The 18,293-nt window shown below is 32.5% G+C and overlaps 1 protein-coding gene across 1 annotated transcript; it reads right to left on the bottom strand.

Moving 5' to 3' along the window:
- Positions 1-1,195: 1,195 nt before the first annotated feature.
- On the bottom strand, positions 1,196-1,936 carry LOTGIDRAFT_112155 (hypothetical protein; the record flags this gene model as incomplete). The annotated part of the gene is made up of 1 exon (XM_009050488.1): positions 1,196-1,936. A coding segment is annotated over one exon (741 nt), but the record flags the coding sequence as incomplete, so codon positions are not given.
- Between the last annotated feature and the right edge of the window lie 16,357 nt (positions 1,937-18,293).

Raw genomic sequence — 18,293 nt, 5'->3', positions numbered from 1 at the left:
TTTGTCTTGTCACATGATAAACCAGCGTTTATTTCCCCATAACGATAACAAGATCCACATTCATTCCTTAAATATATCTTAGTTACAATATTGTTTGAAATTTTTCATGGTAATAGGTTACGTAGTGCTGCGGAATCATTTACATTTTGTCTTTTTTAAAATATAAGTCATTAACCGATTGCACTTTTGCGAAGCGAACACTATATATTTTTTTTACAAAAATTCAATTACATCTCAAAGGTAGATTTTTGAATATTTAAATATCCCATCCCTAACGAGTCTGTTTCATTTTTAGACCAGGAGAAAAAATTTTCAACGCTTTCTTTTGTTAACATATTACATTCCTTAATTAAATTTTTTATTTTTTATTAAGTTACTTTCTTTTCTTTTGATCATTATCTAAATTGTATCGTGATAATTCGAAATCAATATGACAAATGAAATTAACCAAAACTGAGCATAGAATGAAAGAAACTTAGATATAAATATTAAAGCATACCTTGTTCTCGCAGTCTTCTCCGTCACCATCCCTGAACACATTCTTTTGGAATTTCTCATCACTTCGGTTGTCATGGATATCGTCTGCGTCATCAGAACTGAAATTCTCTTCCTTATCAGACTCATCAGTGACGTCAATTTCTTCACATTCAGATTTCATGTCGTCAACTTCCGGTGACCCAGTTTCTTCCACCAATGGGTGAAGTTGTCTGTTTACTGGTTTAAAAGCCGAGAATCTGTCGCCATGACTACTTGTATCACTCTCCTCATCTTCCTTCTTATTGGTCAATTTATCTACAGTGTGTTTAAATGGCTGACCATTCGATATCATTGGTTGTTTATTTACTACGTTGTTATAGAAACCATTACGTAATCCACCACCGCGAGAAAATGCGAGAGTGTTAGCCCAAAATAGATCATAGGCTTGGAAAGGGAGGTTATTCTGTGATCCCCACAAGTTTGTACTCAGACTAGCTTTAGCAGTTTCCGGTAGGTCTTTAGCCTGTGGGTACGTGAGTCCAAAGTTGTTAGTAGTTTGTAGAGCAGGGAAGGGGTATGGTTTGTTCGGTGGTGAAAACATATTATAAGATGGATATTGACTAGAGTATGGAGATTTCGATAAAAACGAAGAATCGTGTGAGGTCTTCAACTTCTTCGGTAATTCTGTGCGTGAAGAGCTGCTACTGCTCACAGAGACACTGTTCAATATCCGCTTCCGACTGCCGCCATTAAACATGGCCTTGACATCCTCCCATGCGTAGGAAAAATCACTCTTTTCTGCTTCGCTTGTTAGTTTTAAATGGCGTCTCCATGAATTGAAATTAGCAGCATCCGGGTGGTGGTATTTGGAAGTCGGAGTCCGATGATTGTGAAAAATGAATTTATTCGGAGAAAGATGCATATTGCATAGGCTGCACTTGATGCACTTTGCCCGGGAGCTGTTGTACCGTGACGGCTCGAAAAAACCAGTACAGCCCCAACCACACTCGTGATAAACTTCGAATGAGAAATTTTCCGGTAGTTTAGGTGGAGTGCTATCTTCTAGAAACGATTTGACCAATCGTTCAGCTTCTCTTTTGGTAATCATACCACATCGACGCGAGGATACGGGCATCGCACCAGCACGGCGCAAGATTTCGAGCTGAACCGGTGTACATTGGACACAGGTAATACCTAAAGCGACTCTTCTGTTATGTATTTCGTTATAGCTGTATTCCTTAAGCAGTGTGTTCGATATCTGTGCCAGACACAATCTCTCCTTTCCGTCGATTCGTAGGCAGACAATACTGACGTTGTGTAGGTTGACAGTGGTAACAGTGTTCTGACGAACGTTAGACGTGGGTTGAACTCGTTCTAGAGTAGGTATATTGAGGGGTGAGGTCGAGTTGATGGATGATGAAGGAGATTTTGGGTACTCGTCCACGACAGGTGTGTTCATTCTGTTGGGACTTCTGTGATCTTCTGGTTTTCCCAGTTCCATTGTTCCTGAAAATAGAAAATATATGCCATTAGTCCAAAAATAAAACATTTACCCATCATTTTGGGTTTTTGGTGTAAAAACATATGTCCTTGTCAATAACGACAAAAGAAAATATCATTTCATTACATATTCCTTACAGATGGAAATCATAAAAGTTCACACAGACATACTTCCATTCTGCGTTGAGGTTTGTCCCTGTTGAAGAGTTCAAATAGTTTACGGAGTATATATATTTGCAATGACTGTTAATAAGATGAGAACTCAGATCAATTCAAGATGACACTCTTTTAATAAAAACAATCATTCTCAACTTACACCGAGTCAGAAATCATCTCCCGTAAAATACCAAAGATTAACGTTTTTAATCAATTCATTTTTGTTTTCATGAATTCTTATTATGTTTAGATGTCGCACGTTTTCAATGCCTAATATTAATTAAGAGATTAGACCTGACATTCGAGACACATACCATATGGCCTGGATACTCGATCATCATGACGCGTGTAAGTGAAGAAAGGAAAGGGCGGATCGGAGATCAGTTTTCTGTCATTTGAGAACAGATTAGCAAACCCTTCGGTTTGATCAAATGAATTAAAGTTTTAATGGAAATATAAACTCTATGATGTCCTGCATGGGTCCCGTTTCTCAAGATGTCTTGCAATAAGATTTGTACATTGAGAATTATAAATTGTAAAATATTTTGTGAAACGGAAAATTTCTCAAGGCAAAAGATTGTCTATGAAGTGAAAGCCTGGTTTTAAACCCTTTGTTGTGGAAATATCAGCATCCACCAGACGACCCCATACTTATGGCAGAGTAGGCGTGTTCATAAATCTTTATATTCAAATTTGATTATCCAGTACATTTCTGATTATCTTATGAAACTATTCAATTTTAACTATAACTCATATGTCTAAACTATTTTATCCTAGTTCAGTACAATATCTAGAAGTTATATTTAAACTTATCTATAATTGACTGAGAAGAAAGTAACAATTTTATTTTCCCACTCAATGTTAAATTTATATAACATATTAAATTAAATAAGGAAACTAATTCAATACATCACTGCAGTAAAAATAAACCCCTATTTAAATCACAAGTTATAAGTCAAACTCAAAGGCCTAGTTAGAACCCCTAGCATGTTTATCGAAGGGGGGGGGGGGGGGGTGTTTGTACTGTTATTATATAAAATTATAAAATATTGTCTTTAGGTGCAACGAATACCTGAAATTGTCGTCTAACAGAAAATGCTTGGACAACTGTATCATAAAAGTGAATTCCGTTTGCTATGTAGTCGCTTGTATTTGATGTGAACTGGGCTTTAGCTTCCATCGCTTACACCAGGCAGGTTGTGAATTAAAGTCTAAGTTAATTTCACACGTGAATATCTTCAATATAATTACAGATCTAATATTTTCATAAAAAAATGTTCGAAATATATTTGAATTACACCTGACTAGATGTAACTAGGGAGCTTGTCTTTATCTACCTCTATGAAATAAGAGTTTCTTGGCTAATGTGCACATATTCTTTTGACCCAATATTATATAGGCGTACTTCTCCCGTATACTTTATAATATATGTTTGTTTGACACCTGTATAAAGAAAGTGAAATAGAAGGTTTGGCTGAGCAATATGAAAATTAACAAAGTATTTATTTAAGAAACGGTTTGATTCTTTATCCTTTGCCACCTTAGGCACAAACTTAGACTGAGCATTATAATTAATTTACCAAGATAAGAATTAATCAAAGTACTAATTAAAGAAAAGTTTCTGATTTTTTATTATATGAAGTAATAAAATCCATGTATCTATTATAATAACTAGTGGATCTAATTTTGTGGGTTTCATCACTTTCTGAAGAATGTAAATTGAAATATATATTTCCTCATAGTATTATCACAGATATCATGGACCTAAATTTATTCAAATTTATCTTGATTTTGCATCGGGTTAGATTAAACAGGGAGTAATAATATACAGAAATAATGTAGTTTTGATCTTTATTCATTTTTCATTTATTTCATTTGCAAAATTTTTCATTTGTGAAATCAAAATATATAATTATCTAAACGTACGAAAGATTTGGCAGCAACAACCTATGATCAAAATTGACAGGTTTTAGATTGTGACTTTTGATAGAATATTTGTACTATATATTTCAATGCGCAAAAAATATCACGCAAAGTTATCGGAAGATATGAAATATATCGATTGTCTTTGTTTAAAAACATCATCTAATATTCTTATGATAATTTCATAAACAATATTAATATCGAATAGACCACGTTTACCGCTATACTAGAATTCCACCGGTCACGTGGACTATAGATAATTCATGAGTTATACACGTATGTCTGAGACTAGAGGAATAAAAGACTAACTCCTTGGTGACACGTGATGTAAAGAATATTCGGTGCTGAATAATTTACCAGGTAATTACAGGTGAGCTGAAAGATGGGAATTAATTAATATTTCATAATCATTAATTAACGTTATATTTTTGTCTTTCTTCACTTTTTGTCGCTAAACTGAAAGGAAAAAAAATAACTTAGAGACGTGGATAGCGGAACGGAATACAAAAAAATTGTTAGAATTCAAAATGGAGTCTCCTTTATTGAGAATAAAAAGTTTTATTCAAATGAAAATATTCTTACAGATCGATCTTAGGTAGAAGGGAGAAAAAAGGTTATGTTAATTGTAATTTTTGTGTTAGAGAAAATAAGTTAACATGAAATTTTTTACCTTTTAAATTTTGTGACACTTAAAATCCATTCAATGCATTGCAGAGGAACTTAACTTTAAGGTCTAATTAATTAAGACGAAAGATAGAGACAGTTTCATCGCAAGAAAAGTCATTAAAGAAACCAGGAGAAAATAATAATTAAATGTTCGAAATATTTGTTAACAAATGTTGAAAAAAATACCATAGCGTACCAAAAGAAAATATTAATGCAATACTTGTCCAATATCCTTTCATTATTTTTTACTATAATTTTTGGACTGTAATTTAAATTACAAGAAAAGGGACACATTTTAATTTCTGTAACAAACAAATTTTTTAATGAGTTTTATGGAATTTATTGGAGATGTCCTTTTATGTGCGCTAGTTTACACAATTAGTAGCTTGTTTACTTTCATACCTTAACATTTTTTACTCATCCTCGGGGAAAACTATCTTTAAAATATGGAAAAAGACGTTCAGATTGGCATGGTAGAAGGGAAATCATATTTCGAGAGTATATCTTTTTTAGTAAGTTATAACCTAGTTTGAAGTGAGAATACTGGTATTAGACTAAGAATAGTTGATAAACAATCACCAGCACTCGAGGGAAAATATCAATTGTTATAATATTTTTATTGTTGGCAATTATAATATTGTATATTAATACTTTATCTAGAACTCACTGGTCAGTGACGATTCCTATTTTTATTCCGCAGACCTGAATAATCTGCCATGTTCATAATTAGCTGCTGAATGAAATCCCAATCGACCCAAGTCCCGTTGTCATTTTAAGGACATTTACTTCTGATCTCAACATTATTATAAATGATTTAGATTGTTTTATTCAGTAATCTTGCATTTATGTGTTAAAAATGTAATATGTCGAAACGTTTCTGAATAGTGACATCCACTTGTTACAAGCCCGTTTTATGAACATTCGTTGATTTTCGGTGGACTTCCAATTTTGTAAATCTTATCCAATTATTGTAAAACTGTAATATATTGAAACGTTTGTGAATTTAAATATTATGTGGGAAAAAATGCCGAAATAAAGCCTAAAGTAACAACCATTATGAAAATACAGGCTGAGTCGCCATTTAAAATTTTGATTTGTGTGACAAAAGATTGCACCAGATGGTCCATTACTGTTTAAAATTTTCATCAGAGATAATAAGACCCAACTAATTACTGGCCCCCATCTTCTTCATCTTTTAAATAATCTTATACTAAATAAATCATTCCGTAGGATTGTCGCCTTCGCAATTAGGGACCGTTGTCTGCTAGACGATTTAGGTACCATGGGTTGGATTCCTCCTCAAGCCAATGCAACTCATTTGATATGTCTGACTAATGTATGAATCAAATTCCTTCCAAACTTTTTTTTTTCATTCCTGGAGTCTGTTTTTGAAATTTTACATGTGTAAATTATGAAATTACAAGAAGAAAAAGATTTTCTTGCCTCATAATATCACTGAAACCATACTAATACACGAATTCCAGCTACAATATAATACAGATGTATATGTAATTGTTTTTATTATTTATATCAATATTCGAATTTAGGCTTCGGCGTATTTTCTCATATGTTTTTAAAGACAATATCAGGAATTCTACCTGTGTGAATTCTCCTAAGAGCAATCCTATTTGATGCTCCGAAAGATATGTTAAACGTTCAGGAAAAATTATAAAATTATTTTCAAATTATAATACATATATATTTATAAGAAAACTGAAAACCATCCTCAAAACAACCCGACATTCAGAGTTTCGTCAAATGCTTCATAAAAATAAATTGACGACCAAGAAAATTATTATTTGAATCTAAATTCAAAAACGAAAAATGAATAATTAAATATTTTACCTTTGATATCCAGTCCGTTGACTTCTTCTTTTAACATAATCTTGAAATATTAATTTAAACTCTACTTTGTTAATTATTAATAATGGTTAATTATTCACTAGTATTTATGGTCCATATCGCTGTAATAGCATAGAATAAATATTGCTAATATAGCATAGCATCAGTCCAATATCAAGTGGTAATGTCATATACAATACACTCGTATATACCGGTCCAATATCAAATTACAAGTCCAATATCAAATTATTCTGCAGTTGAAAAACTGTCCATACACTTGAATATCGTTGCAGGTTTAAATAGTCAACCTCTTGGTATTTCAGTGGTACCTGTCCAAATTTGTGATATCAAATAGTTTTCAACTAATCACTTGAATATAATATCAATGCCAGTCCAAATAAGGATATATATTCAAATATCCATTCTTAATCGGTTCCAGTTTAAATAATTTTAATCAACCTCTTAGTATTTTTTCTTTGAATCTTTAAAAACGATTTACTTATTTCAACGAATCACCGAATAGACGCAATAGTACCAGTACCAGTCCTTATAAAGTTATATCATATATTCATATACCACTATCAGTCCGATATCATATTATTATTCAAAAAGCAGTAGGCCTAAAATATGATTAATATGAAGCCGTTATAGAAACTGTGACTATTATTCCTTCAAAACCATATAACAGACTAACAGAATGACACCAGAGTGTTGGCTTTTATAAATAATCCGAGCAGAATAATTAATAACGGTCGGGCCTTAAAGCATATGGTAAACGTTTAGACTGTTTTGTTTGGGAGCTCGGCAGTTAATTTTCGCTGACAGATTCAATCAATCGCTAGAATATTACGATTACAATAAAAGAGACAGTTGAACAGCGGGGGCGTGACCTTCTTAAATCAATAACGTCAACTTCGTTTTTTATTGGCTGCTTCCATCCTTACTGTCTGTCAATCAATCTTCTGCGAGGTGGAACTAGTCAGAAATGGTTTGAATTAATGAAATGTTTCTTGATATGAGATGACTTGTTAACGGTCATTTTTATCAATGTCTTGTATGTTTAGTTTTGTTTTTCATGCACTACTATGCCTAACAATATTCGTCCCATATTTCGGCCATTTTATCGTTTCTTAAATATCATTGCTAAATATCTACCCTTAATTCAAAATATTCTAACTCTTTTTTTCAAATCAAATCTATTATTTGAATAACAAATGATCGATTCTATCAAGTTTAATACATCACGGTGTCGAATCTTACCATAACATCAAACTGCGAAACTATCAACCGATAAAGAAATTAATTGTGGTCTAATTATTATAATTATCTTGAGATAGAGTGAAGAGTTTATAGGCTACAGGTTGCAGGTGCGCGTTTATTTATCATTTTATCATTATTTAGTGCAGGAATGAAAAAAGTAAATAATATTTGAGTGGTTTAAACGCTTATTAAATTTTGACAATGTGATCCGATTAAAGGGAAAATTATCGATGAAATTTAAATATTTTTATTTAAAAAAAAAATAAATTAAATTTAACCCATACATTTTAATTTCCTTGTGAAAAAACCTGTCCTCATTATTCTATTCGACCCAGGTGTAAATGGGTTTGGATAATCTGGGATGGCTCATTACCAAAGACAGTGTTCTGGAGATCCTAAGGTATTATCATTGTCAAAAATGATTGTTTCGTTCATTTATTTAATAAGTGGTCCATATTTGTATGCAATATGAGAGTAGAGTAACATAACAATACTATTAAAGGGATTGTAATAGAGTTTTCTAAACTGTCAATGTGTTACGGACATCTGACTGAATACCTGGTGGAAATAGATACCCCGATACATAAAAACCCCTATTTTGTAACTCTGATTTTAAACTATTAAGATTTTTTTCCAGATTTACCAAAAATATAGATGCCTACTCCCACCTATATGAATTATTCAAATTTGCTGGTGCTAATCTTTATTTCAAAATGAACATTAATTTTTACATCTGAAAATTTAAATGACATTTTCGTGTTATCCAAGTTAAGCCTACGCTCGCTATCAAAAATCTAATTTTCAATAAAATTTTCACCAAAAAAGTTATTGTAACATTTCTACCACTTTAGATAAAATTTTAATCTGTCTTTTTTTCAACAAATCTATTATTTTATTGTGAAATCAACATTCTTCACAAATTTCGAATTTTTGAATGATTTTACAAAATTTTGATAAAAAAAAGCTACTAATTTTTTGACAAGGTATTCAACATTTCCAGTTAATATTTAAGATTAAAAAAAGATGTTAAAATTCGAAAAAAATTATATAAAATTTTCACTTACCTGTTTCGTCTTGCGATTAAAATTGGTTAAAATTGATTTGGATGTTAATATTTGCCTCTCACCTGTGTTGGGTGTATTACTGAGCAGTGAAGCGTGGAGTTATCTAATATCAACCGATTAAACCGATGCTGTTTTTCCGCTGTCGTGATTTTAAAGAACATTATCGTAATTTACCTATTCATGACGAGATATCAAAATCATAAGCAAAACCCTTAAAAACTTTCTATCACAACTCCAATACAAATTTCTGACTGCGTGTTTCATTATATTTACACTTGGCTAGGCTGATGCGAGAGAGTCAACGGCTAAAAGCGGAAATCGTCTGCTTAATTGACAGCCCCATTAAATCGTTTATTTTGATTTTTGACCCAGGTCTGTCATATACGGTAATTACGACACGAAAGGGTTTTTGTTGAAAATCATAAAAGCCTGTTTATTTGTTAAAGATTATTCGTTTTTTTTTTATATGAAATAATATCAGTTACAAATTTTAAGTTTTCCCATACAATTAGTCGTGTAGATTTTATCATTTCGTTTCGGTTGAGTGAGTTATTAGTAAATAATTTACCGGTAGCCTTTGTATGCATATAGATAGAAGGCTATAATTACTGGTGTATAATGATATTTCCCAGCCTGATATGACTTCAAAATTATTGCCGGGTTGTTGACAAATAGGCTGCATTTATCATAAATCAAAATCAAATGAAGTTTTACATCCTACTTTCCTGAAACTGTTCAGACTAATTAAAACGGCCAAACTATGCAGTGTGCAACTTGGGACATTTGCAATTTGTCAGGGCATAATGGAGTTTTACTCCACACTGTCTTTTCTGCATCTAGTTAAGCTAATAACGACTGCAACGCCTTGTAGTTTTTCAATGAGGAAAATGTGGCGATTTGCCAGGACTGTCTACACTTTTTCGATTAGCAACTATCAGAGGAATCTTCTACTTTGAATTGCTATTTTCTTTGATTTTTTTAAGACGATAATCTCTTCATTAGAAAAAAATATTCACAATTTTTCACCATTAAAAAAAAGTTAATTTTGAAGAAGTTTGTGATTTAGTTTGTCTCCGTCAAGTATCTCATACATCATGTGGTTGAAAAACGGTGGCAATATCTAACCTGGTCTAATATGAAATCTAACAGATTAAAAAGTGAAATATTATCTTTTATTGACTGAACAAAAACAATTCAAATACACTATAAAGTTCGTTGGTAAAATTTGTCTTTAAAATTTCATTCATCCTTTAATCCTTTATTTCAATATATTGGCGACAATCACCCTGATAAAAATTCAATTTCGTTTCCGATATTTTTATGACTGGAGAAAAACACCTGAAATACACTATAAAATTTGTCTGTAAAATCATTTCACACCAGATTCAAACATTTTAAAAACCTAATCGCAAAATATTGGCGACAATCAATCTGATGACAATGTAGATCTGGATGTGTTGATTGGTAAAATATAATATACCTGTTATTCTAAAAAAATAGAACCTTACACGGGATTCAGCACCTATAGTTTTTTTTACAGAAAAGGTCTAACAGTTTACTGAGACATTGAAGAAGTGTGGCAATGTACACTCTGTGTTTTTAACAGAGAAATCTGACAATGAACAAAGTAAGTGTATCTGAGTGCCTGTATTTTTAACAGAGAAAATCAAAGAATATCTGTATACCTATAATATTAACAGAAAAAAAAAACAGAGCGAATGTCAGTATTTTTTTTACAAAGAAACTATAACAGTGTAGGAAGATATCGGAGAACATTAATCAATTCGTTTTCTACGACAAATAAACTTGAAACAATTGAAAGCTCAGAATAATCGGGTATCAGGTGCGCGGGTTTTAATTGTTCAGGTAAATCTTATTATTTATCATTTTCTAAACGACTCAAAAATAATTTAATCAATTTTTATACAAAAAATCATCTTGAAGCAATTAGTCTTCAATCTGCGATATTTATCTCTCAAAGTCTGGCATTATTAAATACACTATTCATTTTGTTTGAGGCTGTCTTGTTTCTTTCATTGGTTTTATTCCGGCAAAGGTCAAGATAATGAAGGTTTTATTTTTACAATTTTCTTCATTGTACATGCAGTATCAGGAGCAAGAACTTCGAGCATAAAATTCATTTAATTTCTAGAAACGCGGATAAAACGCTTTACATGCTCTTTATGTAAGATCTCTCGACTCGGTTAGATCGAAAAAGTTCGCTAATCTTATGCATTCCCACCATTGTACACTACTTAAGCGTTGTTTCTCTTCATTGCCTCAATCCGGTGCTGGAAAGTAGAGCGTAACACTCCATTTCATTCCTCCAAAAAAAAAACAACCACTTTATGTAACTAAATTAAACGGGGTTTTCTCTTGAATACGCTTATGTTTTAATAAACACTTTACATAAGTAACATTTTAAGATGAATATCGACTGCAATTTTCTACAATTTTCCTCTTTTCAACGCCTACGCTGATAACACCATGTCCTAATACATTCGAAATATAGAAATAGATACATGTATTTAAAATTGGAAAATCGGAGATATATAATCTGCTATGAGTTGCAAGACATTGGCACATATCATTAACCAAAATCTACAGAGCATGGAAATCAAGATTCATATGATTTCACCACAATAACCTACCAATTTCATTCACATGCAGAAAAATCATGTTATTTAATTCATTTAGCTTTTTGAATCGCTGCTTCAAACCATCAGAGATATCTATATTTTTATTACATTGTATGACAACTTAGAAGTAAGAAGTCTAATTAGGCAGGGAATCTATTATGACTAAACGTTAGAAATATAATAAATTAACCATTAATAATGGTGGAATAATGTCTAAGATAAATACCAGGCTTCCAAGAATAACTTCCAGAATAATAACAGAATTGAGTTCTATTTTACTCTGAAATTAAAAGGAATAATCTATGTCGTGCTGGAGAGAGATCTGAGTATCCAGGATGACTTCTAAACGTGTTCAATATTAACTTGACTAATTTACCCTCATACAAATCACAGTGTAATGGTCGTGTTCTCTCATAAAACCAATCGCCAATTCAAATTCCTCGAATCAAAATTAAAATGATCATTCTGATTGTAGAGCCGTAGTTTAACGAAGATATCTCTAAACGCGAAATTTTCTCGAAGCATGAAACAGTTTAAATGAAATGATAATTAGGATTGTAGAGCTGTAGTTAAAACAAAAATATCCCAAATAGTGAAAATCGATGCTACGAATGGAATCAGCAACGAGAGGGCTCAAAGCATTTCTACACAGTTGAAATGAAATGATCTTTCTGATTGTAGAGCTCCAGTTTAACGAAGTTATCTCAAAATCTAGAATAATTTTGCGATGCACAAACGGACGTATTAATAGGATCCAAAATATTTTTTCAATTGGAATGGAAATCTGATTGTTGAAGAGTTGTTTGAGGAAGATATCTTGAACAATCACACATGACTGGTGTATGTTGTGTTCTGGACATTCTGAAACATCAAATATATTGTAACAGAAGAAATGGCCCATAGAAAGGTAACCGATAAATTCAGTAATCGAGATGAATAATAAATGAACCATGATACATTACCAATAAATGGTTTGGAAAATTTCGTACGTTAGACACATAAGTATGTGTCGTATTCTTTGAAAAATTCCAAAATGGTACTAAGTCATTAGAGATATTTTCTGACAACAAAGCATGGCCATGTTGTGATCGTAGAGATCCTATACTTTGGAATATCCCACAATGGTACCACTGGTGAGTTGGTGAGAATTCGAGATATTTTCTGAGAACGAAGCTAGTCGAAAGACCCGAATGTAGTGAGACAGGGAAGTGATTGGCAACAATTACACACATGATTTGAAAAGTTTAATATCAATCTAATCGAGCTATTCATATAATACCGACTCAAACATGACTCTAGAGCATTCACAATGTTAACATGAATACAACACTTCATCACTTCCACACTCCTCGCATTGTGTTCATTTGATTTTTCGACACGTGCCGTTCACGACGAGAACATGTTTCATTAGAGTTGTTTAGAATAGTCGAATCCCCCGAGCCGCTCAAACTAAACATTCTGAATTATTCCCCTTCTTTTAGCTCTTCTCGTTTTAATAGTTCAGTTTATTTCAACTCATTCTGACGAATGATAGATCATGATTCGCCATCGTTTTGGGACCGGAATCTCGAGTAATTCGCCGTTTAAACTATTTGTTCTATGTCCCTGGACTCGAGTCGGAGATTGAGAGAGAGGATACATTTAATTTCTAGCAGGATTCATTAAAACAGACAGAGAAATATGTCAAATATCAGTTCGCTTATTACACTACTTGTGAAAATTCCAGCCAAATTAAAATATCCATAAATTGAACTGGTCTGACGTGATGATGAATAGAGTAGTGTTCTTGTTTAGTTATAAGCTATCAGTAGCTATACAGTGAAAGATAAATGGAATGAAAGCCTACAGTTTTCGTCTTTTATTAACCCTTAAAGCCTGTATACACCAAACTGAAAGAAAGATTATGCTTTCTCTCATCCATGGGTTGAATTGCCTACAGAAATGTTTTAACAACCTTTAATCTCTATATACACCAAACTAAAAAAAAAACCCAGAATTTATCATTTAAAGAAGTTTACACGAAGGATACTTTTACTATAGACAGTTAAAAAAAACGAAAATAGACTTTATGATATCGGTAACAAAAACTCCCTCCCACATAGAAGAAGTTTGGATGTATAGCAGCGGATGTCTAAAAATCACATACGGTTCTGATGATAATATATTTATAAGCATGGTACAATTGAGATTTTTCACACAATCTTGCTGATGTAAAAGCGTATAGGTTATAGGCCTACATAAGAGCAAGAAGTTCACTGAAGGAAAAATATCCATATCCTAGGATGATTTCAACCGTGTTTCGATTGAACTCTCGGTACTAGTGTGTAAAGCCCTTTAATGTACACGAGTTTAAAATTATTTCATTTAGTTTTCAATCGCAGACAGAAAGCATTCATTATGAACTTCTAAGAAAGGGCTAACAATTAAAGTACACAGGGCCATGATAACTATTAATCCCAGGGGCCCGATAACTTTTATTCATCTCCAGAATGTTACTGATTACGACTCTCGGTCATTCAAATCTTTACATTAAAACATTCCCATCTCATTTCCATATTTAAAACATTTCGACGATTTCCAAGATTTAATCTATCACATCTTCATGAAGTAAAAAAAAAATACACCATTTTAGATTGGTGTCTCATCCCAAATTATCTTTCAGAGTTCATAATCGTGTTTCAAATGGGTAATATCAGTTAAGTTAGTTAGTATCACCATACCTGAGAAGTATATTAAATCATGCAAATACATTAAGATATACATTGATCAATTAAATGGATTTAAAACTGGATTCCTTTTTTTTCCTTAACGATGTAAAATATTATGTATATATCTATGCTAATGCAATGAATTATGCTTCCAATGGTGCTTTTATGATAAACTACTCCTGAGTATATCGTACACAACGTTTCAACAATTTACATTGTCATCATCAAGTGAAATTTATTGAATTATAAACGACATTTTTCTCACAAACAATTAAAAAATGTATTTTGAAAAATTTCTTTCTTAAAAACATTTCTTGAATAAATCTCGAATTTTGTTAAAAGCAATGCGATTTTGTGGAAGATTTTAATAAACACAAACGATCATTTTGTTCAAGCTTTCTTTAAATAATATCAAAAGTTTCTTAGGATCGAGCCATGTTTTGTACGTCTTTGTGTTTGAGCTACCTGGAAGGAAATCGGCTTAATTCCGGGAAAATAACAAACACTAATAGGATTATAGAACAGGATGATTGTGATGAATTCTCCCCCTTGATTTAACCAATATCGCTATCAATTGTTTAACATCAAAAGCTTTAAAGGAAACAAAGCGCCCATTTCCATATTTCATACGTATCGCAAATTAAAATTTGAATGAATATTTGAAACATCCTCATTTCCATTGTTCTTTGAACATATTGCTATTTTCCCCAAAAAGGGTAGTTTTGAACCATTACTGTTCTATTATATTGGAGTTAAGGTGCTAATAGACCAGACACGTTGTGGCATTATCAACACAGTAAAATACAGAGGAATCAAACCGTTGCCGTATTTTATCTGATCCGTACCTCGCATATGGACAAAAAAAAATTATTTTGTAGAAGTGCCCAAATCGTTATGACTGGAAATGTACAGTCGGATATATCATTAGACGTATTAATACCTTTATGTCTTTAACAATGGTCTAATATTCAACTTAAAGGTAGGGTCTAATTAATTTTCTCGGCTATTACCTGTTTATAACTAGAGTCTAAACTACAGGGGGTGACTTTTAGAAGCTTAACTCGCTATTTTATTCTTTAACTGACAGATAATAAGATTTGTCAGCGTCTTGTCGGCTTGCTTAATGACTTAATGTCACTCAGACGGGATATATTCAGTAAAAGATCTGATCAATTGACGATGGTGATTGGAAAAGATCGATAATGACTGATTGATTTTAATCAGTAAATAAATAAAGACCATTATATCTTCATTACAGAAACAATGAAACAAAGACGATGATCCATCTCTAAATATATTACAAAAAACAGCATTATCATTTTATCAGGAAAGAAGGAAGTGGTTACATTTGGAAGTAGACTTCATTAAATACATGATAAATACTATCGTGGGACGTCACCATTGTGAAGCAGAAAAGTAAAATGTAAGACTAGAGCATGTCTATGGCCAATTAGTGATTAGGGTGATTGCAAGTAACAAATTATTGTTCAATAAAAGGCACTGGCACAGGGTTAAAGTTATGTTTACAATAATTGTGATGCTAATATGCAATGAACTAAATCAAAGAAAATCATAACGGTTATCATATAGATCTTCTTGGACGTATTATTCTGAAGTAATTTTCGGGAGCCGCGGTGGCTCAGTGAGTTAGACGCTTGCTCGCTAACCTGAGGGTCCAGGGTTCAATCCCGGCATAGGTCGAGATAATACCTTCGGATTTTTCAACCCGGTTTCCCCGTGTCAGTGATGCAGGTACGAGGGGCTGACATGGAAAAAGCGCCTAGTCGTTCGGATGGGACAATAAACCGAAGCCCCGTGTGCTACGGGCTGTGCACGTTAAAGATCCCTCGACAGTTGGAAATCGAAAAAGAGCAGGCTAATGCCTCTGTCCTGGCAAAATTTCCCTCATTGCACCCTGCATGGCGTCGCCCGTCTTCATTAGCCCACATGGTGCAGAAAAGTAGGACGTAAAACTCCATTCATTTCATGAAGTAATTTTCTCATTCAGGGGGAGACAACTTCTATTACCGGGATGAACTTAGTGATTAGGATGATAACAAGTTACTATTCAATAAAAGGCACTGATACAGGTTTAAATTTTGAAAGGTAGACCTAATTCCAGTATATGTTCTTCTTATATCTATCCAAACAAGTCACTGTAAAGCATAAAGGTCTTGCCATGATTCCCAATTAGGGGTTCTTGTTTCTATCACCTCCAGCGAATACCAATGTTTTTATAAGTATCGTTTATGATTATCAGCGGTCAGACATCTGTCCCGTCTGTTTGAAAAATTGATTGAATTCAGTTAAAGTATTTACCACTTTCACATTGCTTAAGGTGTGCGAGGGGCTGCACAAAACGCGGAAAAGGGGGCACATAGCGTCCAAATGGTTGGCGACTGATAGAACATCGAGGATAGGACTAGGTGACAAGGTCTTAAAAAGGTTTGATTTCTGATATTTGATAAGTGATATTTATGAATGGTGAACACATTTCAATCAATAATTTCTTCATTCGCCTTTTATCAAATCTTAAATAATTGATAATTTTATTGAAGTTATTCTGAAACTGGAGAAGTTTTTTCAAACACGTAAACAATACGCAACATCGGGTGTAAAAGACAAACTGTTAAAAGCAGCAGTGCTCAACAGAAAATTGGTACAAAATCATCAATAATAGATAAAATTCTGACAATCAAAGACTTAAAATTCCGTCCGTGGGTTTTGAGATAATAATGTTAAAAATGAAGTAAATTCACGGAACAATTGATATCAAGTCAAATTTATAAAATTATTCATAATTTAACATTTTTATTGCGGTTTGTTAAAAGAATGAAAAAATCAAATTTAAAATTCTTCCTGATACAATTGAATCGAAGATTTTCTGAGAACTCATTGTTTCGAGGATAATTCAATTCTAGTGTAGAGTAAACAACATATTAAAGGAGTTATTCTGTACAGCAAAATACTTGTACTTATTAAACTTTCGTTCCTTTTTTTTTTTTATCAAGTTTTATCTTTAATAGAGGCACTTCAGTTGGGGTATAGCGACAGCCCTTTTGAGCGTTCGTCAAATCAACCTTTAGATCTAACTCGATGACCTCTACCCTCACCAGCGCTGACATTTTGTGACGCAGTGTTTATCAGATTAGGGTGCCAAAATCACATTGGTAAAAAATAACGTCATAAGAAGTAAACTTTTTAGATCACAATGGGGACAAAATATACGAAAAAAAAAACAGGGGAAAAGAAGAGACACTTAAAAATTCAATAAGATTGGTCACTAACGAATATAACCAATTTGAATTTAATTAACAACTTTATTTTTAAACAACTATTCTTTCAGAAAAAAATGCCTCATCACATGATTTGAAATCCCGAGTCCTCTGGTGTTTCAGGAGGCTAACAATATGGATGAATAAAAAATATCCCCAAGTTCGGTGATCATTTCTGAGATTCGTAAAGAAGTCTCACATCTCGTCTTTCTCTTTTTTCAATTCTTCAAGTAGTAGTGTTGTCTCAAATGTTTCATGTGACAGATCCTTTAAACGAAGGTGAGAAACCTGATAGAATGGAACGAAATAAAAGACAAAAAGGTCGATGAAGGAATGCGATTTAAACAATAAAATCAGAAAGTGTAGGTAGAATTCACTCCTGGCCTCACTTGCTTCAATAAAACAATTAGATTTCAATTCAAACATGAGCGATGCTTGACTAACTCCAACTTTTCAATTTAAATTTTAATTTCAATATTTTTTTGTTTCGATTTCATTTTTATTTCATTTTCAATTTTTGCATCAGTAAAGGTTAATCGATTTTTTTTCAACAGAATTTCATTGATTTGTCCTAAAAACTTATGTTCTAATTTATCATAGAATTTTTTTTCCATAAGAATTTGATCTGTATGTATTCTGATAGGATTTTACAGCTGACAAAAAGAATGAGATATTTAAAGATTGTTTAATACGGGACATTGATGTGATAGTGTTAATACAAAATGCTACAGAGACATAACAACTGCTTTTTCAAGTGTTTTAATTGAAGTTAATTGATTAAAA

Source organism: Lottia gigantea, assembly GCF_000327385.1.
Source record: "Lottia gigantea unplaced genomic scaffold LOTGIsca_15, whole genome shotgun sequence".
Taxonomy (NCBI): Eukaryota; Metazoa; Mollusca; class Gastropoda; family Lottiidae; genus Lottia; species Lottia gigantea.
Note: the sequence above shows the minus strand (reverse complement) of the source record. Positions and strands in the feature narration are given on the sequence as shown.